At 47.4% G+C, this 25056-nt stretch overlaps 1 protein-coding gene across 1 annotated transcript; it reads left to right on the top strand.

The window, feature by feature from the left end:
* The first annotated feature begins 840 nt into the window (after positions 1–840).
* LOC120381256 (perilipin-3-like) lies at positions 841–12591 on the top strand. Its single transcript, XM_039499431.1, has 8 exons — positions 841–924; positions 3071–3147; positions 4890–5082; positions 6870–6949; positions 8157–8412; positions 10520–10707; positions 11074–11202; positions 11879–12591. Exons 2-8 carry the CDS (start codon positions 3088–3090, stop codon positions 12251–12253), a joined length of 1281 nt encoding a protein of 426 aa, XP_039355365.1. The 5' UTR covers positions 841–924; positions 3071–3087; the 3' UTR covers positions 12254–12591.
* The last annotated feature ends 12465 nt before the right edge of the window (positions 12592–25056 follow it).

Genomic DNA, 25056 nt, shown 5'->3' with positions numbered 1-25056 from the left:
CTGTCCTGAGGAGGGCTAGATGGATACTACAGATACTAGCTGTGAATCTCCAGCAGCCATTGCTGGTAACTCCAGGTGCATAATCAATTTTTAAAGGCATTCGCCATATAAAGAGCTTGGTGCAATGGGCTTTCCTAGCTGACTATCTCGGGATTCTAAACGTGAACTTCACGGAATTCTTTATCTGTTTTGAAACTTGTCTGGGAGCTGGTAAAATGAGCCTGTTGCAATGAGCACAGCAATGCTGGAAAACATCAGAATGAATGGCAAACAACCCCCATCATGGGGAGAATAAGCACAATCTCATTCTAAACCCACCTCTTCTTTCCTTTGGAGCTTTTCTGCAAGACAATATTCCTCTGAGGATGAAATTTCCCATGGTTAGACCCTGATCCTGCAAAGAGCACCATGCCAGAGGATCCCTCTTCCCACAGAGTCCCACTCAGGTTAGGATCAGGGTCTATGTCATTTTCCATCACTTATGACATTTTTTTATTTGTCATTGAAATGTCTTCAGCTATGTCAAACTTCATCACTTAAGCTTTCTAACAACACGTGGCGCCGGAACTTGTATTGCTGAGTCACGCATTCATTAATGAGAAAAGCTTTTCCTAACTAGCAACTGTTGTGACGTAGGCTGTGCCTTCCAAGATAGACCAGCTGCATGAAAGGTAGCTGTCAATCAAAGAGCTGGCGGGCTCAATTGGTGTCACATGTGGTGAACAAGTCACTTTCCTCCTAGGATCCTCTCCTCCTGCCTAGAACTGCAACCACATTCCATCTCCCATTGGTCAGGACAAGCAATGCACCTGGCTTGTGTGTGCTCTCCATTTGCTGATGTCAGTAGCTATATATTAAGGGCAGAGTGAAGGGTGTATTGTATGGTGCTTGGATTGGTGAGTAGAGATTCAGCTAGGAAGAAAGGTGAGTATGCTGGTTTCTAAGTGGTAGACTTGTTTAAACCCTGGTGGTTCTGTTATTTAATACAATATAGTCAGTTGTTTCTCTTTGCTGCACCATGGGGGCGGGGGGGAAGAGGAGTAATTGTTTTTAAGCAGAGGGGTGGTTTTTCTATTGCCTATCTCTAACAGAGAGAGAGGGAGACCTATTATTCTCCTTTAATGCTCTTAAATCTAAAAGTATTCCTAAGTGCTTGTTGATTAAAGTTTCTTTTGGTCTCTATAAGAGGTGGTATTCTGGGAAAAAAAGCTGCAGGGTGTTAGTCTAACAACAGGACTGACTGTTGGTTTATATTTGGGGAGGAGTGATAAAAGGCCAGAGTGTGGAGGTCTCTTCTGACCTGCTACTGTTCTCTCCTCTCCACCTCTGAGTAAGAAATAAGGTGGGTTTTCACTGCAACCAGAGCCTTTGATTAGGAAGGAGCTGGCAAAAGTGCTAATTACCTGGAGGTGGGAGTTGAATACAATGAAACCTGTGGTGAAGTTTTCAGAGTAGCAGCCGGTGTTAGTCTGTATCAGCAAAAAGAACAGGAGTACTTGTGGCACCTTAGAGACTAACAAATTTATTTGAGCATAAGCTGTGGTGAAGATTCTTCATTAAGCTACTACCTGCCTCTTATAATGTCTAGGTATTATAATATGAGGTCTTAATAAGGTCCACTCTAGGTGCTTAAAAAAAAATCTTGACACTTGTAAAATGTCTCATTTTATTTTTTATTGCTGTTTTGGGTTTTTGAGCCTTCAGGGTTCAGGCCTTCTCACTTTCCCTCCATAGCAGTCAGAGCTAGAGACTCTTCTAACACACACTTAGAATGTCAATTGCATGATATGGGGCTGGAATTCCAAGGGGGGTGGGGAACAGGCAGCAAGTGATGAACACTAGATTCTCTTAAAACTACCTAGACCTGGCATGAGAGGAGGAAATATGCCATGTAAACAAAACTTGAGCCCATGTGATGACACAAGGGGACTGACTCTCAAAAGTTTATTCTAAAATTTAAAATAGAGTTTAAGCTGCCCAGACTCTGGGACCCCCTGCAGAAATGCTTGGAGGGGGGGGGAAGAGCTTGCCACAGGCTTGCTAAACTCTAGCCATGGCTTTCACGGAACAAATGGGAGGGGCAGCTGTGGAACTTAATTTTTTCCCTCTTCTCTTTTTCCCCCCAAGCTCACATGGCTTTGCCTGAGGGGTAGATGTGCTCGTTGATCACAAGGTGACACTTTGGAGGGGGGCTTTAGGGAAATAGCTGGGGCCTGCATCCTGGGGAACAAGCTGTGACTTGCTGGATGTGCAGCTTGGTGCTGTGGGCGCCAGCAGGGGGTGACTGTTGGTGGAGGCGTGCTGTGGTGACCACATCGCGCCAGGCCTCAAACCCAGCACAGAGTGCGAGGAGCCTTGAGCAGCCAGTCAGCTTGTGCCAGCTAGATCCCGTAAGGGCAGATGGGATCCGGAGTGGGAGGGGAAGGCTTAAAATGACAATGGAGGGGAGACCATCACCAAGAGCAGCAGACCCTGGGGCAGGGGGGGCAGTAGCGCATGGGCCCTTGCGCATGAGCTGGGCCCTGTAAAGCCTGGTGAGCTGCAGTAGTGAGATCCTGCCTGCAGTGTGAGTAGGCCTGGCTGGGCTTTGCTTTCCCTAGCGCTGGGTCAGCTTCCCAGGTCTCAAGGGAAATCTGAGACTTTGGGGTGAAGGAGAACTTTGCTGAACAAAGCTGGATCTTGGTGCCTCTGGAACTTTTGGGTGGGGGGGGAGATTTGAAGGTGCAGTTGTACTTGCTCTGCTCTGAGAGCATGAGGCTTGATTTGAAGATGGTGGCTGTGCTCTCTGGTGGGAGACCTTGAGCATAGACTAGAAAACAGTCTGAACAAAAGCTACTTGGCCCAGTGATCCTGAGCAGGTTACAGACTCTAGCACTGCTTGGCTGCCTTCTCTCTGAGTGCCTGGATTATTCCTCTGCTCTTGCAGTGGGGCTGCCCTGCAGACTCCCTTCGTAGCAGCACCCTATTGCCTTCAATGCATGTTGCAGTTCTTGGGTTGTACTCACTCTGTTGGCGGCTATAACTTGTAGGAGAAGTCCTGACCAACTGCTGGATTGTTCTTGCCTTTCAGTTGCATCTAACTAGAAGATGTCTGACGAGAGCCAAACAACTACTCCTGCCCCTGCCCCAGACAGCAAGGAGCAGCAGGTAACTGCTCCGCAGCATGTGTAAGATCCTGATCTGTGCAGCTTAGTCCTTCACCAGTGTCTAGGCATGCAGTCCTTGCCCCTGTTATAGTGACACAGGGGTCTTTTTCTTAGTCCTGAACCAGCCCCTAATGTTCTTGAGTGGGAATGGTCAGTTACCAGTGGTGCTCTCCACTTACCACAGTGAACACACACTAGATTATACTTCGTAAGTGGAACTCCCTGGGTCTGATTTTTCCATTGAACTGCAGCAGCATTATGCTGGTGGCTGAGTGGAGAATAGGCCTGCTTTTTGAGCCAAAACTTGGCAAATGCTCCTATTCTAAATTCCTTCTGATATCTTTGTCAAAGTGACAGGTGCTATAACTTTTTTTGTTTTTATGCTACATGCAAGTGGCTTGTGGAGAGCCTATTAAAGCTTTTTGGCTCAATCTCAGCCACTGCCTGCCCTAGGTAAAATGACAAGCCTCAGTAGGACTTCCTGGCTTGCTAGCCATTGAAGAGCTAGTTCTTACTAATTGTCCCTAAATCTGCCACCCATGCTTGACTTTCCCATGCCACTTGCTTCCCCCCCCCCTACACACACTGCTTGGGAACTAGTCTCCTGGCCATCCTCTGGGACAGGCTCCTGGAGTATGCTGTGGTGTAATCTGTCCATGACATGCCTGACAAATTCAGGCTACTCTAGGTGAACATCTAGACCAGGGATCAGCAACCATTGACACGTGGCCCACCAGGGTGGGCCAGGCTGGCTTGTTTACCTGCTGTGTCTGCAGGTTTGGCCAATTGCTGTTTGCGGCCGCAGGCCAATAGGAGCTGCAGGAAGCAGTACAGGCTGAGGGATGTGCTGGCTGTGGCTTCCCCCAGTCCCCATTACCTGGAGTGGTGAACCATGGCCAGTGGAAGCTGCAATCAGCCAAACCTGCAGATGTGGCAGGTAAACAAACTCGCCCAGCCTGCCAGGGGGCTTACCCTGGTGGGCTGCATGGCAAAGGTTGCCACTCCCTGATCGAGACAACTTCTACTATGAGCTGTCTCTGGCCTGAAGGAAGCATGTCAAGCAAACTTATGTTGGGGGGGGGGGGGGGGAAAGGGTGTACATAAAGCCCAGTTACTAGTTTTCTGAGCTACCCTAGAACTCTCCCCTAAAGAGAGGGGTCCAGGGCTGACCTGTCAAACTGCTGAAGAGCAAGTGATGTTTACATTGATATGAGTTTCTAGCAGTGTGGCTTACAACACACCTCTGTGCCTCAAAACTAGAGGGAGAAATGGGGAAGGGGAAACTTCTGTGGTATGTGTCCAAAAATCTGATTTGGGGGGAATACCTGGAGAGTTGCTCCCCCTCTGGGCAGCCCTGTCTTCCAGTAGAAGTTAAGCAAGTGGGGCAATTTGCCCTGGGCCCCACAGGGACCCCCAAGAGTTTTTTGGGGCCCTGTAGCAGGGTCCTTCACTCACTCTGGGGAGCCCTGGAAAACTTTCATGGGGCCTGGGCCCCTGGAGCCTCTTCCGCTCCAGGTCTTCGGCAGCAGGGGGTCCTTCCACTCCGGGACCCACCGCCGAAGTGCTAGGTCTTTTCTGGCAATTTGGCAGTGGGGGGGGGCACCTGAATCCCCTGCCGGAAGAACAGTTTTAGGGCAGGAGATCTGTGGCAACAAAACTGTTACCTAGTGAGGGTTATAAAAGAGGACTGATTCCGGTATGAACTGTCACATCATTTACATGACTGTTTTTCTGCCTTGTTAGACCACAGCGAGTCAAGTGGCTGGTCTAACTTTGTTCAAGTCTACTTATGACATGGTGGTGTCTGCCCTGACTTCTGCCAAAGAAACCCAGCCATTAATCAGATCTGTGTGCGAGGCAGCAGAGAAAGTGACTGCCATGGCTGATGAAGCTGTCACTAGTGCACAGCCGACTCTAACTGATCTGGAGCCTCAGAGTGAGTAAGCCATGGGCTGGCAATGGCCTTCCCTTTTGTAAGGCATAGGGAAAGCAAGTGGGTGCTTGGTGTTCAATGGGTAGCTTGTTTGTGGGGGTGGGCGGGGGAGGGAAGCACCTCATAGCTCCAGTTCTGAAGAGTTCTGGACTTCAGTGCTATTTGGGGGGGAGTGACTTTACAAGTGAGCGATAACACAGTAATAACTGTTGTGCTAGCAGCTTCTGAAAGGCTTGAACAGGTCCCTTCTCTGGACGGACCAAATTTGAAATAGACTATGCCCACACTAAAGAGGGGATGCTGTGGAAAGCAGTGATCGTGAACATCACTTGCCCGTCATCTTAGTTCAAAACTTGCATGCTTCCGGCTTGTACTGGGAGGGTGTCTGTACAGAGCTTTTTAGAAGCTCTCTGTCAGACTCAAAAGAGCAGAAGTCTAAAACCACAGCAGACTGAAGGAGGGGTTCTAGGTGTAGCAAGCCTGTGGAGTAAGACCTTCTTCCCCATGCGCCGCCCCCCCCCCCCCCGAGATCATTCATGCAACTCCAGGTGGCAAAGGAGACTGTTGCTCTTCTCAGCACTGGAGGCAAAGAGGTAGGCAACATAGCTTTTTTGCAGCAGTATATTGGGAAGACCAAAGAGGAGGTCAGAATCTGGTTGTGTAAAGAAGGTGGTTGCTGGGGGTGGGGGGTGCACTCACATCCACAACTGGGCCTGTCTTTCAAAAGTGCTGAACACTGGGCAGCTCCCACTGAGAATAAGAGCTGCTGGGTGCAGATTTTTTTCCAAAAATCTGGTCCTAGATGCAGATCTTGGGCAAACCTTTCTCTGGGTCTTTGCTGCACTGGCATAGGCAGCTCTGGCTTCAGGCATCCCCTGTTACAAGGGATAATTCCTCAGCTGTTCATCTGTCCTCGCTGTCCTGAGAACCCTGTCTGTAAGTGCTCCTAGTGGCATATAAAGAGACTGCCAAGGTCACTAGGCAGCTCAGGTGTCAAGTGATCTTGGCAAAGGAGGAGACTGCTCCCCTTTCTCTGGAGATGGCTCCTAAAACACCTCAGCTTATCCAGCTGCTTAAGGCATAAAGAACATTCCCCCTCTTGGGTTCCCATATTCATAGCTGCTCCCCACATATCTTCCATTGACTTCAGATAGTCGGCAAAGAACTGCCTTTGAAGCATTGACCCATTAAATATTGGGGTTTCTACCACTCTCTAAAGACAATAGAGCAGCAGCAGCATTAGGCTGGGTAAGAACAACACCCTATATGGAGGGGGAATATTACCTGAAATAACACTGCCCTGGGAGGCTCTTGACCTAACTGCCCATTTATGACTAGTGTCTTGGACTTGCTGATGGGACTCAGTTTCTGTTCTGTGGGAAACTGTTTTCTTCCATTCCAATATGGAAGCATCATTGCATGAAAAGTCAATTGTTATGCAGGAAATTCTCAGAAATATTGAAATGACCTTATTAGAGACTAAATGAAGCATGCTGATGTTTTGACTATTACAGCAGGTTTTAGATTATAAAATTTGCTGTAAGTGCATCATCCTTATCAAAAACATGGTGGTTTTCTTAACTCGACAATCTGTTCTGCAACACACTCCAATTTGTGTTTGAACTGGCATTTCCTGAGGGAAAACTCTGACCAGCTCTATTCAAACAGCCTAGTCTAATGCCAACTGAGTAAAAGCATGCTTCTCCAATGTATGAAATGACTTTTCTAGCATATGTCTGCACATACCCTCTGTAAACCTGGAGACTACATGCTTCATATCTTGTCTCTAGTTGCAATCGCAAATGAGGGCGGTTGCAAGGGCCTGGAGAAACTGGAGGAGAAGCTGCCAGTCCAAGAGCCAGCAGATAAGGTAATTACCTCTCATGGGTGGGAAGGTCTGGTGTCAATGTTCTAGAGAGCTAGTTCAGAGCTGCCCCTGAGTCTTCAGGTTAGTTGTAATTCTCGGCAAACAATCAAATTCTTTCTGCCTAGAATAAAGTACTAGGCTCTTTTCACAGAAGGCTTCCTCTTATCACACTACCCTTTCAGCTGCTAGTTGGAGCTGGACAAATAATTCATAATTGACAAACTTTAGTTCTTACTGTCTGAATTTGCCACAAATAGTGATCCTTGATCTCTTTTACTTGAAATTACATGATATCTTACCTACCTTGAAGTTGGCCAGCAAAGACTTATGCCCTCTCCTGCTATTTTGATAGATGAAGACCTGAGGCGCTTCTCAAGACTCTTACCTTTTATATCAAATAGTCTGGTCTTAGTTTAGCTGGGAGATCTGTTAGATAGGGAAGGGGAGATCAATACTTGAAGATGGCTGTTCATGCAAAATGTTGAGAGGGAGATATATGTGTTTTTTTTTTTTAGAGGAAGTCTATTCAACTGCACAACTTCAGGTCTCATGACCCTTGCAGTGATTCACTAACTTTTTAGGCCAGATGAGACTTGAACTTCTTTATTTAAAGACTTTTTTTTTTTCCTTCTGAAACTCCTCAGTCCTCTTAGGCATCCTAAAGCAGCCAAAAAGGGCACAAGCCCACCTTGGTCTCTGCTGAACACTTCTTAGATTTAGTTCATGTGAAGTACTCAATATGTAAGCTCTCATGGTTATGCATATAGGTCATATTGGATATTATCCCTGAAAAGTGTACAATGTAATTGATCCTCAGAGAGCCTGAAGCTATAAAGCTTAATGTGACATTTGCTCAGAGCAAATATTCAATAGCTGCTGTTTCCATAAATATTCCTGCCACTAAAATCCTCTGGGAATATAGCTGGGGAGCAAAGAGTTAAATCTACTAATGTACTCCTGACTGCTCATTAAATAAAACTGGGAGGAACTTTCAAGTCCCATTGAGTCAGTCACTTAAGTGCTTTTGGAAAAACCCAACCACCATCTCTAGTAATACTTGCTCCCACTCAATCTGGTGCCCAGACTCCATCTCCCATCCAACTATAAAACTCTGGAGATATTGGTACAGTCCCCTCAAGGTCAGACCCCTGTAGTACAGCACTGGCATAGGTGGAAACAAGTTTTATACCAATTTGATTTCTTCCCCTAGGATCTCTTGGACACCAAAGAGCTGGTGTCCTCCAAAGAGGTGGATGCTGTGAGCAGCAGAATGACTGAGGTGGTAGATGTCACCAAGGAGACTCTTCAGGGCAGCATAGAGGCTGCAAAATCAATGGTGACCAGTGGCATGAGCACAGTCATGGGCTCCACAGTGGGTCAAATGGCTATGAGTGGAGTGGAAGCTGTGCTGGAGAAATCTGAGGATCTGGTGGATCACTACCTCCCCATCACAGATGAGGAACTAGGTCTGAGAATGCATGCTTGACCCTTAACTACAAATAGTACATGTCTGTCTCTCCCTCCATTAAATAGCTTTCCTACAAAGAGTGAGAACATGAGGCTGGGAAGGTGTGATATTTTTAAGCATTAATGCAGCAGGCTTGCTGAAGGCCCAGCCATTCTGTTCCCTCACCAGCAGTCTAACTAAATCAGGTTAGGCATCAAGAAACAGCTAGGTCCTATGAGGCTAGTGAGGGATTTTTAACCTGGACTCTGGCATAGTCACTCCCACACAGATATCTTCCAACCTATGGGGTGGGTACCTACCCTAATCTTCAGGGGGCAGAGAAAGAGGCCTTGTATAGTGCACCTATTTCAAGGTACTCTTGGAGAGATGAGGCCAAACTCTCTGAAGTGGGCACAACTTGCAAAGACAAGGATTTGTACAAATGACTCCATTCTGGATCTGTCCCTGAGGAAAAGGGCACAGGTTTTTTTTGGAGATAGCAGGTGGAACTAGGCAAAAGGACCATATTCTTGGGGGCTCTGAGTACCCCAAATCACTTCAGAAAGATGGTTTAAATAGCTCTGAGGGTGTACACTAGCACTAAATCTGTAGCAGGAAGCAATGCCAGTGGGATGGAGACTGTTCTAGGTAGAAGCCTTGGAGTGAAGCAAAACAACGCCAAGGATAATATGGCTTTCTTGACCCAAAAGGACTTGGTGCCTAAAAGTAAGGGACTGATTCTTCACCATAGTTACCAACAATAGTTGTCACATGACAGTAGTACAGCTACCATTGTTTTGTTCCCATTGAGTGAAGCTGAAAGCTACAGAATATTCAAGATGTCACTGCTATTTCCTCTAGCTGCATGTACAAATAGTTAAGTGACTGGACACAACTAGGAGAACTACCTAGAGAAACTTGCTAAAAGTCTTCCTCTCACAGGAATCTAGTGTGCAGCTTGAGTTAAAAACAGACAAATGAGGTGACAAGTGGGAGGGTAATTCAGACCTCTGGTCTGGATGCCTAAATCTGGATTCTTATTGCTGCACAAATAACACACTGCAGAATGCAAATGTACACTTGGAAAAAGTCCTTGGGTATGTCTACATTGGAATAAGACCCACAGCATGGCTGTGGTTGCCCTGGGTAAGCTGACTCAGGCTAAAAATTGCTGTGTAGATGTTTGGGCTCAGGCCAGAGACTGCGAGTGAGGAGGGTCCCAGAATCCAGCACAAGCCTGAATGTCTACACCACAATAAAACAGCCCCATGAGCCAGAGTCAGCTGATGTAGGCCAGCAGCAGGTGTTAATTGCTGTGTAGCTAGGCCCCAAAGAGTATGACACAGACTGAGCAGACCAGAGAGCCTGCAGTGGGGAAGGGGCAGGGGAGTGAACACAACTTCATTGAGTAAAGGGCTGGAAGCCATATGCTTGGATTGACATGTCTGTTCTTCCTGGGTTACTTTTAATCTTTTTGCATTCCTCTATACTGAGAATGGAAGGCTGGTCATATCAATGGCACAGAATCAGCCAAACAGGGAAGAGTTGGAATGCAGTCATCTTCCCTGGTAACTCTCACCTGGGTCTCCATGGGGACTTGAACTCTCCATTACCAGGGAAATGCCTATCTGTACTGAAAAGCTCTGCATTTCTATCTGCATAGACCCACCTCATGCCAGGTACCTGGCCTGTTGACTTCAATGGGACCCCTCAACTGACATGATCTCCCTTCATGTAGAACACCTGGCTGAAAGTGTGACTCCATCTGCCCTATAGCACAGAATTTAGCTATGACTCTTCCCACCTCTAGGTGGGATGTGGTGGACAAGAGCTCCAATACATGGTATCATAGGTACACTTGCAATTTAAACACTCATGAAAGATGACCTAGGAGGCAGTAACTTTGGGACTGGCATGAGACCTTTCATATAATCTCATGGGGCAGATGCCTCCAGCCAGCTGCTGAAGGGAATAAAATGTCTTATTGGGGTGATGTTTCTAAATCTAAACCCCTGGTTATTTTGTGGAACTTCAGCTCTGTGAGGCCTTGGATAGAGTGGGTGGCTCATGTTGACCCCATGCCCTTCATCCAAAAGGGTGACTGACCTTGTTCTCATTCCTTACAGCAAGCTTAGCTGAATCTGTGGAGGGAGCTGAAGAGTCTGCTGTCCAGCATCAGGGCTACTTTGTGCAGCTGGGCTCCTTGTCAGCTCAGCTCCGCCAACGTGCCTACCAGCATTCCTTGGGCAAAGTGAGACAGGCTAAGCAAGGCATGCAGAAGACGTTCCTACAGTTTCATGAAGTCCTTGACCTGGTAGGAACTCTGTTCCCTCATCTTCTTAAGTATCCTGTCCTAACTCCATTTTTGTGGAAAATGGTCTTATTGGTTTCTGTAAAAGCAGCAAAGAATCCTGTGGCACCTCATAGACTAACAGACGCTTTGCAGCATGAGCTTTCCTGGGTGAATGCCCACTTCGTCGGATGCATTATTGGTTTCTGTGGCCTCAAGAGGCTCAATCCAGGAGAATAGCTGTATTGTCCCAGCAGTGCTGCTGTGTCCAGTAGCCTCTTTATGCTGGTGTTGCCATCTTTATAAGTGGCTCAGTGAGGCATAAAATATATGCAAGTTCTTGTAGTAGAGATTCATCCTTTGTTCCTTGCTGGTTCTGTCCCCTTCTAGATTAACTCTATCAGGCAGAATGTTGATCAGAAGCTTCAGGATGGCCAGCAGAAGCTGCACCAGATGTGGCTTGACTGGAGCAGCAAGCAGCCAGAAGGAAGTAGTGATGCAGTCTCTACAGAGCCAAAGGTATTGGGCTAATGGAGAGCAGTACTAGGGGCATGAACTGGGACATCACTGCAGAGAAAACAGACTATGATACAGCATGGCCAGAGGGCAGCAGGAGAGGGTTAGAAAGGAGCCTTATTCCCTGTAGAGGGAATAAAGTTTGCTATAGATTAATTACAGCACCTTGAAGCCAATTAGAGCACCTGCAGTCAGTCACCTGATTAAAAACCCCTGCTTCAATCAGACAGGGGAGTGGTGTTGGAGCAGAGAACAGTTTGAAGGGAAGCAGAGGAAAGTTTGGAGACATGCTGTGGTAGGTTAAGTATCCCAAGACCCTAGGTAAAGGGGCACCTGGCTTGTGCAGAGGGAGGGCAGGAAGCCCCCCCCCTGCAGAAGGGCAGGAGAGGGAAGTAGCCCAGGGAAGGAACTGTCAGTTCATGTGGTTTACCACTATCCTCAGGGCCCATGGGCTGGGACCTGGAGTAGAGGGCGGGCCCAGGTCCCTCCCTCTCCACTCCACTCCTCTAGGACACTAGTGGGGCAGTTAATATTCCAATTCAGGGGCAAGAAATGGTGCCCTGACCCCCCCCCCCCCCAAGAGCATGAGACCATCATAATAGTGCTGGCAACTTGCCACAAGACCTAGTTCACTTCACTTCAATGTGTCTTCTAAACCTCTTAACTTGCTGCTTTACAGGAGGTGGAGTCTCACACTCTGGCCATGTCTCAGAGCATCACTCAGCAGCTGCAGGACACCTGTCAGACCCTGAAGGCCAGCATCCAGGGTCTCCCTTCCAGCCTACAGGAAAAGGTGCAGCAGGTTCTCAAGAACTTAGAAGAGCTCCACAATTCCTTCTTTGCTGCCAAGTCTTTCCAGGACCTACCAAGTGTCTCCCAGAGCCAGGAGAAGATAACCAAAGCCCAGGAGTACATAGATGAGCTGCTTGAGTATGTAGAGCACAACACTCCTTTCTCCTGGCTGGTGGGACCCTTCACCCCATCTGGCAGAGCCTATGTAACACCACAGGAGGAGCCTGAGAAAGAAGAGGTGCTTCAGAAGAAGGCAGACTAGGGACCATATTATAACTGTACCTAGCAAGGTCTTTGGAAAGTTCCTAATGTATAAAGGGGTAGAGTTTTTTGTGGGAGGAGTGGGGACTAACTTCTCTGGCCAGCACTAATATCACACCTTGAACCCAGTTGACTGTTTGCAGGTGAATGCCTTGAGAAGCTAATAAAGTAATTAACTTATTAGCCAATGGCTCTTTTCCCAGGAATACCTTCAAGCCTGTTAAAAGTAAGTAGGCTTTACACTGAATAGCTTCCTCTAATCCCCCTAGAGACCATGTATGGTGCAGAATCTCTCTAACAAAAAAATAAAAATAAAAAAGCATTGTTTAAAGGCTGTCAGTCTGACTATTGTCTCATTCACCTCTCTCACATATATAATTGGTTGAGAGCATTTAATTGAAACTACATCTCGTGCCCTCTGAGCTGGGCTCTCCCCTCTAAACCATCTTGCCTGACTTCTCCTACATTCCTGGCCCCAGCAGCTTCAGTTAAGGGAAGGGGGAAAACAGCCAACATGTGTGGGTTTTTTTAGGGTGGGGTATATTCTCTCTCCACACTATCAAAACTATGATTCAGGCAATAGTTAGTTCTGTCCCAATGGCAGTTTTAAAAGCCTATACTCTAAGATCTCCAGCACTCTTTGAGAACTGTACAGGGTGCTTCTGTTGAGACCTTAAGAGCTTCCTTCTACCTGTACCAGGTCCTGAGATTCTAGTCTCTTGCTTACAGAAAAGCCATTTGAGGTAATCTCTGGAGACCTATGTGCTCATTCTGTCTGAATCCTGCATGAATAGTTTTGACTTGTAACCCACTCTGCTTTCATGCAAGGAACCATGAAGCTGAAGCTTTCCTAAGGATTGACAGTGGTCTTCTGCATCCTATGTAGTGCAAGTTTTAGTGGCAATCTTGCTAACTGACCTGCACAACTCATGGGTCTCATGCTAGCTGATCCTTAGAAACTGAAAGGGGCAGAAAAGCGGGTGTGTGTGCTTTTTTTTGCCTTTTCTTCCACGTGTGCAGCCCCCTGGATCCTGGCATCAGAAGCTTCTTAATTGAGATGAGAACACTACAGACAGACTAAGATGGCTGTCTAGCAAGCTTAATTTTAGTGGGTTTTTAATCCTTTCTCTAAAGAACTACTTTTCTGCAGGTCACACAACCACTGTTCCATAGCAGAGATGAGTCAACTCCTAGATTTCCTTTGTCTGTCTGACTCTTGCAGCTGGGGCTTCTTAATTTCTTGAATTCCAATATAGCATCATAATGCTCACAGGAAAGGTAAGAATCAGTATCCAGCCTCTAAGCTTCAGCTGCTGCAGGTAGCTTTCAAAAGCCAGAAGAATCCTTGGTGTCCAACTTACAGGCAACTCGGTACCCCTTGCAAAGTCCTCTTCTCTCTTCTCTTCCCCCCCCCCCCCCAATCCAGTTCACTTTTTTCATTTTTTTAGTGACTTGGTAAAAGTTGAAAGCTTTCACTCACATGAGTGAAAGATTCAAGCAAAATGTCCCTGGAGGAATAAGGCAGCTTGGGGAGTGTTGGACACAAGTCTGTGCTGAAAGGCAGGTCTTAGTGGCTTAAGTATCACAAGCTCCTTCTGCAAGTCTCAGTTCAAATTTTTGTGTTCTGTTCTATTTAGGTTCTTACACCAGGCTCACCCCACTTGTACCTGAGCTGAACTCAACATGGCTGAGTCTGGCCTGGTTTAATATTGCCTGAGCAAAGGATTTGGACTGACCCTCATACACCTGAGGAGGGTATTTCCAGGGATGCTGGTGACTTACCATGTCACTGAGTGCTGGCATGCCAACACTCTGTGATCCTGACTAGACTAGCAGAATTTGAGCATTGTTCAGACTGCACAGCAGTTGTCTTTGTTTTTTTTAAACCCACTGTGACCTAGATCTGTTTAAGGGAGCAGGGATGTGGTGTCTGAGATGTGGGGTTTTTGTTTTCTCTTCTGATCTGGGGCCCAGCTGTGGTTAACATCTGGCCAAACTGATAGAAAGATGGTTGAATCAGGGTCTGGTCCCAGCCACAGCAGTTTGGCCAAAACTGCCTTCAGGCAAAGTTACCAGCTCAGTTTTTAGTTGACAAGTTCCCTTTAATTAAAGGCCTTTGAGGCACTTCATAAGAGGCCTGGAGTAAGTGTTCCTACTATTTTGCTCTTGCATGAGATAAACACCGAATGTACAAACCCTCAGGTGTGCTGTCAGAACAGGTTTTTGTGTTGGCTCTGGAGCCATAGTGAGTTCTCCTGGCAGGAAGGAAAGTGTGTCAAAATTGATCTGTCTGTGAGCCAGGGAGAGACACAACAAGCTCCACAAGGGGAGGCCTGCAGCTTCCTTGCTGACAGGGAGATGGCATGACTCAAGTGCTGTAGCAGCATTCTGCATATCCCTGCCTCCAGTTCAGAGAGGAGGTAGGAACAGGATGTCAGTGTAGGTTTATTAGCAAGTTAGCAGCTAGTGTCTCAAAGTTCTAGACAAACAACTGTATTCTTATTTTCTCAGCTAAAATTCTCCAGTTGATTTTCTGTACATGGTTTTTACTTTATTCAGCTCTGACAATCTGCTGAGAGTGTCTGTCACTTATGGAAGCAGATGTCTGGCTACAGCGAGTAAGTGATCAGATTGTTGATGTCGGGGACAAAGGTTGTCTGAGTCCCTAATTCAGTTTTAGGGAAGGCTGCCTTTCTAGCAATATAAAGCATCATCCTAAAGGCCTGCTCCAGCTCCCAGCCCAAATAATCTAGGAAAGGCTGCAACCAGCCATTTACTTAACATAGGAATCCCCAAGAACAATATCACTATTAAACAGTGAGAGGTGTTAGGTAATGAGATGCTGCTTCCTCACTACTCATTGTACTGACCTCTGAAGGTGTTAGCAGTGAACCTAACTCCTCAGGTTCACTGCTATTGTAAAGGAACACAACTTCAGTAAAGTCTGGGGTTGGCCTCCTTACACCAGCAGTGACTTTAGCTCCTGCTATAGTGCTCAAATTTTCAATACTGATTGAAAGGGTTTCTTAAATTTGTTTTTGTTTTGTAAAGACAATTACTTAGAGCACTGGACTGTATCTGCTAACTCTCACATCCTGGGTTCTATTCCCAACTCTGTCACTCTCCTGCTGGGTGACCTTGGCAAAGTCCAGTTACCATCTCAGTTTCCCCCATCCATACAATGGGGATAGTGATACTAACCTTTGTAAAGCACTATGAGACCTATGGGTGAAAAGCAGAGTATTCAAGATAGGTATTTTTAATAGAAAACTACCCAGCTACTAGAGGGGGAAAATACTGTTATGATCTATATGAGCCTTGCTGAGCTGGGCCCTGAGACTCTACATGCACAGGAAGTGAGGGATCAGTTACAGGAAATGTTGATTAAACCCCAGAAGCTGGTACAACTGGCTACTTTGAGTCGAAGTGGGGGTGCAGCAATTTGGAAATGTGGTTCACTGGCAGAGATGCATGAAGGATCTTGACTAAAAGAGCAAGAACTTTCCCACCTCAGGACTGAGGTGCTTCCTAGTCTTGGACTAAGCCTGCCCGCATCATTCACAGTTCCAGCCAGTCCCATCACTTACCTTGCTCTTCAATGAGCTGTTAAAAACATAAATTTTAAAGTTACACCCCCAAAAATGTACAATTACCCCAAGTCTTCCCTGAGAAATCATTAAATGGGCTAGTTGGCAATTTCGATTTGTCTTAATTAGCTACTGTGATCAGCTTTGATGCCAGCACTATGAGATCCATCTCCATAACCATGTAAATCTTATGCCTAAACAGGAGCTGTGTGCTATTGCATTCTACCAGCCCCAGAAACAGCGGAGGATTAAGTAGAATAATTTTGTTACCAGTGACTAAAGAAGATGACTTTGAGCTTCAGCCACTTAAGAAAAGGGCTGAAGGGATGGAATTCCTTCCAGCCCCTTGGACATCTAGTTCAAATAAAGGTTCTGAGAAGAGTGTTTATACCAGGACAGACTTTATCAGATGGAACCAGGGCCAGCTCTAGAGTTTTCTCTGAAGCTGCCCCTGAATTGCCACTGCCGTGAAAACGCACCTGCCGCCCTAAGGGTACAGGGACTGCCCCCACCATCCGCGGCGGCAATTCAGCGTGCTGCTTGGGGGCAAAACAACAGGGGTTGCCACCCCAAGCACCAGCTTGGAATGCTGGTGCCTGGAACCAGCCCTGGGTGGAACACAAATCCATTGACCTCCATTCAGCTATCCCTCTCTGTGATATTTATAAAGCCCTCCCTATTATATCTAAAACATCCCAACTATTTTAAAAGAGAACAATAAAAATAACAATAGTGCAATTTATAAGATCTTGGGAGAAAGGGTGGGGTTGTGTGTGTGTCACAAACTATATGTGGAGATATACCTATTTCATAGAACCAGAAGGGGCCCTGAAAGGTCATCAAATCCAACCCCCTGCCTTCACTAGCAGGACCAAGTACTGATTTTGCCCTAGATCCCTAAGCAGCTTCCTCAAGGATTGAACTCGCAGCCCTGGGTTTAGCAGGCCAATGCTCAAACCACTGAGCTATCCCTCCCCCACTCATTGTGGGGAAACTGATTCAAATAAATGAATTTGGTTCATAGAATCTCAGGGTTGGAAGGGACCTCAGGAGGTCATCTAGTCCAACCCCCTGCTCAAAGCAGGACCAAACCCAACTAAATCATCCCAGCCAGGGCTTTGTCAAGCCTGACCTTAAAAACCTCTAAGGAAGGAGATTCCACCACCTCTCTACGTAACCCATTCCAGTTCTTCACCACCCTACTAGTGAAAAAGTTTTTCCTAATGTCCAACCTAAACCTCCCCCTCTGCAACTTGAGACCATTACTCCTTGTTCTGTCATTTTCTACCACTGAGAACAGTCTAGATCCATCCTCTTTGGAACCCCCTTTCAGATAGTTGAAAGCAGCTATCAAATCCCCTCTCATTCTTCTCTTCTGCAGGCTAAACAATCCCAGTTCCCCCAGCCTCTCCTCATAAGTCATGTGCTCCAGCCCCCTAATCATTTTTGTTGCCCTCCCCTGGACTCTCTCCAATTTATCCACATCCTTCTTGTAGTGTGGGGCCCAAAACTGAACACAGTACTCCAAATGAGGCCTCACCAGTGCTGAATAGAGGGGAACGATCACATCCCTCGATCTGCTGGAAATGCCCCTACTTATACAACCCAAAATGCCATTAGCCTTCTTGGCAACAAGGGCACACTGTTGACTCATATTCAGCTTTTCATCCACCGTAACCCCTAGGTCCTTTTCTGCAGAACTGCTGCCCAGCCATTCGGTCCCTAGTCTGTAGCAGTGCATGGGATTCTTCCGTCTTAAGTGCAGGACTCTGCACTTGTCCTTGTTGAACCTCATCATATTTCTTTTGGCCCAATCCTCTAATTTGTCTAGGTCCATCTGTATCCTATCTCTATCCTCCAGCATATCAACCACTCCTCCCAGTTTAGTGTCATCTGCAAACTTGCTAAGGGTGCAGTCCACACCATCCTCCAGATCGTTAATGAAGATATTGAACAAAACCGGCCCCAGCACCGACCCTTGGGGCACTCCACTTGATACCGGCTGCCAACTAGACATGGAACCATTGATCACTACCCGTTGAGCCCGACCATCTAGCCAGTTTTCTATCCACCTTATCGTCCATTCATCCAGCCCATACTTCTTTAACTTGCTGGCAAGAATACTGTGGGAGACTGTATCAAAAGCTTTGCTAATGTCCAGAAATAGCACATCCACTGCTTTCCCCTCATCCACAGAGCCGGTTATCTCATCATAGAAGGCAATTAGGTTAGTCAGGCATGACTTGCCCTTGGTGAATCTATGCTGACTGTTCCTGATCACTTTCCCCTCCTTTAAGTGGTTCAGGATTGATTCCTTGAGGACCTGCTCCATGATTTTTCCAGGGACTGAGGTGAGACTGACTGGCCTGTAGTTCCCTGGATCTTCCTTCTTCCCTTTTTTAAAGATGGGCACAACATTAGCTTTTTCCCAGTCATCCGGGACCTCCCCCGATCGCCATGATTTTTCAAAGATAATGGCCAATGGCTCTGCAATCTCATCGGCCAACTCCTTTAGCACCCTCGGATGCAGTGCATCCGGCCCCATGGACTTGTGCTCGTCCAGCTTTTCTAAATAGTCCCGAACTACTACTTTCTCCACAGAGAGCTGGTCGCCTCCTCCCCATACCGTGCTGCAGAGTGCAGCTGTCTGGGAGCTGACCTTGTCTGTGAAGACAGAGGCAAAAAAAGCATTGAGTACACTAGCTTTCTCCACATCCTCTGTCACTAGGTTCCCTCCCTCATTCAGCAAGGGGCCCACACTTTCCTTGACTTTCTTCTTGTTGCTAACATACCTGAAGAAACCCTTCTTGTTACTCCTAACATCTCCGGCTAGCTGCAACTCCAAGCGTGATTTGGCCTTCCTAATTTCACTCCTGCATGCCTAAGCAATACTTTTAGACTCCTCCCTGGTTATTTGTCCAATCTTCCACTTCTTGTAAGCTGTTTTTTTGTGTTTAAGACGAGCAAGGATTTCACTGTTAAGCCAAGCTGGTCGCCTGCCATATTTACTTTTCTTCCTACACATTGGGATGGTTTGTTCCTGCAACCTCAATAAGGATTCTTTAAAATACAGCCAGCTTTCCTCGACTCCTTTCCCCGTCATGTTGTTCTCCCAGGGGACCTTGCCCATCAGTTCCCTGAGGGAGTCGAAGTCTGCTTTTCTGAAGTCCAGGGTCTCTGTTCTACTGCTCTCCATTCTTCCTTGTATCAGGATCCTGAACTTGACCATCTCATGGTCACTACCTCCCAGGTTCCCATCCACTATTGCTACCTCTACTATTTCTTCCCTGTTTGTGAGCAGCAGGTCAAGAAGAGTTTTTCCCCTAGTTGGTTCCTCCAGCACTTGCATCAGGAAATTGTCCCCTACACTTTCCAGAAACTTCCTGGATTGTCTGTGCACTGCTGTATTGCTCTCCCAGCAGATATCAGGGTGATTAAAGTCACCCATGAGAACCAGGGCCTGTGATCTAGCAACTTCTGTTAGTTGCTGGAAGAAAGCCTCGTCCACCTCATCCCCCTGGTCTGGTGGTCTGTAGCAGACTCCCACCACGACATCACCCTTGTTGTTCATACTTCTAAATTTAATCCAGAGACTCTCAGGTTTTTCTGCAGTTTCATACTGGAGCTCTGAGCAGTCATACTGCTCTCTTACATACAACGCAACTCCCCCACCTTTTCTGCCCTGCCTATCCTTCCTGAACAGTTTATATCCATCCATGACAGTACTCCAATCATGTGAGTTATCCCACCAAGTCTCTGTTATTCCAATTACATCATAATTCCTTGACTGTGCCAGGACTTCTAGTTCTCCCTGCTTGTTCCCCAGGCTTCTTGCATTTGTGTATAGGCATGTAAGATAACTCACTGATCGTCCTGGTGTCCCAGTATGGGGCTGGAGCCCTCCCCTCTTGCACTCACTTACTTGTGCTTTCTCCCGATATCCCACTTCCCCACTTACCTCAGGGCTTTGGTCTCCTTCCCCCGGTGAACCTAGTTTAAAGCCCTCCTCACTAGGTTAGCCAGCCTGCTTGCAAAGATGCTCTTCCCTCTCTTTGTGAGGTGGAGCCTGTCTCTGCCTAGCAATCCTTCTTCTTGGAAGACCATCCCATTGTCAAAGAATTGGTGCCCACGTGGAGAAGCAGGAAGGGGTAGCGATCCGAGGGCTTGATGAGTCTCGGCAGTCTCTCTGTCACATCATGAATCCTAGCCCCTGGCAAGCAGCACACCTCTTGGTTTTCCCGGTCAGGGCGGCAGATAGATGACTCTGTCCCCCTGAGGAGAGAGTCCCCGACCACCACCACTCTCCTCCTCCTCCTCTTGGGAGTGGTGGTCGTGAAACCCCCATCTCTAGGACGGCGTTCTAAACCCAATGGGGTTGTTCTTATCTCTGGGGAGAAGGGATAGGTTTGGGCTCAGTCTACAATCTCCTGTGAAGGTTCTGGCTCATCCATTCACAAGCCTTACCTGTTGGTTGTCTGTATTGTGATTCTAGCAGAATAAAAGCTGTTGCAGAAGGTCATGGCGGCAAAGGCAGAGGCATCTGTCTGGTAACTAGTTCCAGCCCTGTGGAGACCTTTAACTATTAGGTGAGAGGCTCTGAACAGGGCTCTGTATGCCATGGGAAGCTACAAGAACACTGACCCAATGTGGTCAAGATGACCTGTGTTGCTCAACATATTGGCTGATGCACTTTTGTACCAGCTGGAGCCTTTTCAGAGTGTTTGGCCTCATTTCTAGCTATATTTAATGAACCAAAACAAGGAAACCTGGAGGTCACAGGTACATGAATCAGTTTGCATAGGGGGGTTCATAATTTTGCTACATTTGCTGATAGTCAATGATGTTTGTGTTTTAAAAAGGACTTTTCTGATTCCCAGGCTAGATTCTGCTCATGCTTGTGATCTGGCTTCCTAGCTCAGGGTCCCTTCATATTTGAGGTTTATCTGCTTCCTGGACAGCTATGGATCCAAACCCAGAAGTAGTTTATTTCCCTACTGGAATCCAGCAAGAACAGCACCATGAAACCTGAACCTTAGCTCAGCTTCCAACACAAAGCTAAGATAAACCTACTCCAGATCCAAACACCTTCTCCTCAGCTCATCTCTAGTTTTACTTCCTCACCTGGAGCAATCATCTCAAAGAATGAGAGGCCACAGCAGTCCAAACTGTTCTATCAAAACTTGTCCTCTCCATTGAGACTGTCAATTAGTGTCTGTTGTGATGATGGTCTTACGATGCAAACACCTGACCGAGAGCTGGACAAATGCTGTTGCATGAATTCTTGGTTAGGTATTATTTAGCATTTTCAGTTTAACATTCGGTGGTTTGGCAGGGTTCATTAGCCTCTAGATCAGTCACAGTTTGGGAGTAAGGACCCTGGTCTATGCGGGAGAGACACACTTAGGGAAGGTTTCAGAGTAGCAGCCGTGTTAGTCTGTATCCGCAAAAAGAACAGGAGTACTTGTGGCACCTTAGAGACTAACAAATTTATTACAGCATAAGCTTTCGTGAGCTACAGCTCATCCGAAGAAGTGAGCTGTAGCTCACAAAAGCTTATGCTGTAATAAATTTGTTAGTCTCTAAGATGCCACAAATACACTTAGGGAAGACCTTTTGAATTGGCAATAATTTCATTTGCTACATTGTAATGTTTGTGATTGTGCTAAGTGGACAGTGATAATACAAGCATCAGAACCTGTGTACTCATACCATCCTTTGCTGGGGAGCCCTGTAATATGTAAGATGACCCATGAGTGGTCCTTGGCCTGGAGGATTCAAGGAAATCTCCTGTGAACGCATGGGCTGAGTGCCACTTTTTATCATAGATTACAGTAATGCCCACTATGCCTAATACATATTCAGTAGGGGTCTCAGCCCCTTTTCCGTATGTGTAATTCCTCCTCCTACTAATGTTGAAGTGCCTGTCTTCTCCCATAGGTCACCGGGCCTTTTACCTCAAGCTTATCAGCATGTATGTCAATTAGTTACTATGAAATTCACGCAGTCAGACTTCTGCTGATGTTCCTAACTTAAAATATCCAAAGCTGGTATAAAATGGCATCTTGTGGCTTGCTGTAAGCAGTTTAACAACACTTGTTTATACCAGCACTCCATCTTGCAACATCTTGTGATACAGAATCACGCACTAGTTAGTTGCTTATGTCAAGTGTTTAGGCCTTGGGTCTTAGTTACTTTGGGTAACCTAGCATAGTTACAGACTTGAGACATGTAGGCTTTTGTATTACTGCCTTAATCCATAACTATACCTTATTTAGCATATGCCCATATATCTAAAGTAACATAGCTGGCTACAATGCCAACAGTTTGTTTCTCATAGGCCACTTTTGCCGTCACTTGGTAGCCACTCTCAGTCTATCTAAGCTGGATTGGAACTTGTACTGATACAGGATTCTGATTTAATTGCTGGAAGAAGCTGAAGGAGAGACAAAGCTGTGAAGGAGAATGATTGCAGAGGGAATAGGCTAAACCAGGGGTGGGCAAACTATGGCCCGCGGGCCACATCCGGCCCGCGGGACTGTCCTGCCCGGCCCCCGAGCTCCTGACCCAGGAGGCTCACCCTTGGCCCCTCCCTTGCTATCCCCCATCCCCCACAGCCTCAGCTCGCTCGCTCCGCCGCTGGCGCAATGCTCTGGGCGGCAGGGCTGCGAGCTCCTGGGGCAGCGAGCTGCGGAGCCCGGCCTGACCCAGTCTCTGTGCTGCACGGTGGCGGCGACTGCGTGGCTGTAGCGCCGCCAGCCAGCGGTGCTCCAGGCAGTGTAGTAAGGGGGCAGGGGACAGGGGGGGTTGGACAGAGAGCAGAGGAGTTCGGGGTGGTGGTCAGAGGGCAGGGGTGTGGATAGGGCAGAGGTGGGCAAATTACGGACTGCGAGCCACATCTGGCCTGCGGGGCCATCTTGCCCAGCCCCTGAGCTCCCAGCTGGCCCCGGCCCCTCCCCGGCTGTCCTTCCTCCCCCGCAGCCTCAGCTTGCTGTGCTGGCAGCGCGGCATCCTGGCTGGCTCCGGGGCTGGGCGGCGCGGTGCAGGGACAGATTTACAAGTGAACACAGGGTGCCCTGGCAAAGGCCCCCAACAACAGGGGGACCCAGGGCCGGGCACTCGGGCAACTCAACACTGGCTGCACTGAAATCATATGCAGGCGGGCGGTGCAGATGGCGGGAGCGCAGGGAACGCAGGCGGACTCAGGGGGAGCACTGGGAGGCCACGCAGCCGGTCAGAGAGAAGCGGCCCTTTGAAGGGGAAACCGCCGCTTCTCTCTGGCTGTGCGGCTGTCCCTGCTCCTGTTGAGTCCTCCGCCCATGTTTGCGGGGCCACATTCCGAAAGGGGCTGGGGAAGATGGATAAGGGGTAGGGTCCTGGAAGGGGGCGGTCAGGGGCAGGGGGTCCTGGAAGGGGGTGGTCAGGGGGTGGGGGGGGTGGATGGAGGGGGGTCAGTTGGGGACAAGGAGCAGAGGGGTTGGATGGGTTTGGAGGTTCTTAGGGGGGCAGTCAGGGGGCAGGAAGTGGGAGGGGGTGGATAAGGGGTGTGGGGCAGGCTGTTTGGGAGGGGGCACAGTCTTCCCTACCTGGCCCTCCATACTGTTTTGCAACCCCAATGTGGCCCTTGGGCCAAAAAGTTTGCCCACCCCTGGGCTAAACACATCTATTACCTCCCGTTGTATGAACAATCTGCTTCTTCAGGTTGGCTTGGGTGCAAAGTCCCTGTTTAAGGGCTTGCCTGTACTGTAGCACTGGGAAATGCCTCTCGAGGGCCTACATGATCCCACTTGACTTTGCACGAGTCTGGGGTTACAGCATCTCAGCAACATAAACTAGCAGGGAAGAACGTCTCTCTGCTCTCTCACTTACCAGCTCAGACCACATCAGTGATTTCAGTTGTCACTGCTTGCAATTAGCCTCGCAGGAATTTAGGCCACTCTTTGGAGGAAAAAAATCTAAACACAGAAAGAAGGAAACACCAACTACAGGGTCACCTGTCAACTACAGGTGACAGAGACCCTAAACCAGTCAAAAATTTCCTTTTGCTTCACTTACACCTGAAGATTTTGGAGCATGAAATATGTGCAAAGCATCAAGGCATCGGCTGCAGTAAGAGGTTCTGAAATCAGATCTTCAGTCAGTCTCCTTAGCACATTGTTGGGTAGTTTATAAGTGTCCTGCCTGTCTACAGAATTAATAATAATAATAATGATGATGATAGTGTCAGATACAAAATAATCTCACAGATTTTTTTCTCTGCCAGGCTTTCCAGTTTCTATAAATCACATGCTCTTCTGTGCAACCAAGGGAAACCAAAACCCTCTGCACAGATAGCTCAGCAGAAAGAGATGAAAGAGTCATTTTTTTTTCTGAATTCGTTCCACCTAATACCTTGTTTGCCTTAGCAAGTCCTGCATTTGCTGAGTTGTGATTCCTTTTCAACAGCAGGGCTAATTGCTTTATAGAATGCACAGGAGACGTGTATTGGAATTAAGCATGGAGAACCATAAAGGAAGCAAAGCTGCATTTTCTATTTTTCCTCAACACAGCAAGGAAAAAGGAGAGCCCTTTTCTTTGGGACACCTCCTCCCCCACCCAAAATAGGTTTTGATTTCAGTAGGTCTGATGGTGGGAAAATAGGCCTGGAGAAAGCAAAGGAAATGTTTCCTTTTCTTTGAGAGATGATGATTGCACCCAAATATTTTCATTTTAAATCACATGAAAATGTCAGCACATGCCAGGCTAAGGCTAATGCAGCCAGTATAGGGGTGGCACTATTTTATTCCAGGCCCCTAGACTGCCCCAATCTCCCCAGTAACACCTTATCCATTCTGAGAGGTTACAGCGATAAGGTTTTCTGTTTCAGTGGCGTTATCTGTGAAAAGTTAGAGCCACTAGGGGGCACATAGCAGGGAGCCATAAGCCTGTGTAGGCAGGAAATGAAGTCAGTTGGTATTCACTTCCACCCTGGTGCCCTGGGTCTCTGTGAACTGTACAAGGGGTCAGAACAGGACTGAATAAAGACCCAAAAGATCACAGCAGACCCTGGCAAGAGAGAAAGAGGGAGAAAGGAAAACAGAGAAGCAATCCTCCAGCCCAGTGAGGACAGCAGGAAAGTTGCACAGAGCTAAACAATCTGTTCGGTGGCCTGGGCTAAGCAAACAACTACAACAGAGAGTCAAGAACTGTGATATTTGTGCTCATGTATAAAAAAAAAAAT

This window comes from Mauremys reevesii, linkage group 13, assembly GCF_016161935.1.
Source record: "Mauremys reevesii isolate NIE-2019 linkage group 13, ASM1616193v1, whole genome shotgun sequence".
Classification (NCBI taxonomy): Eukaryota; Metazoa; Chordata; order Testudines; family Geoemydidae; genus Mauremys; species Mauremys reevesii.
This window is presented reverse-complemented; position numbering and strand designations above follow the sequence as displayed.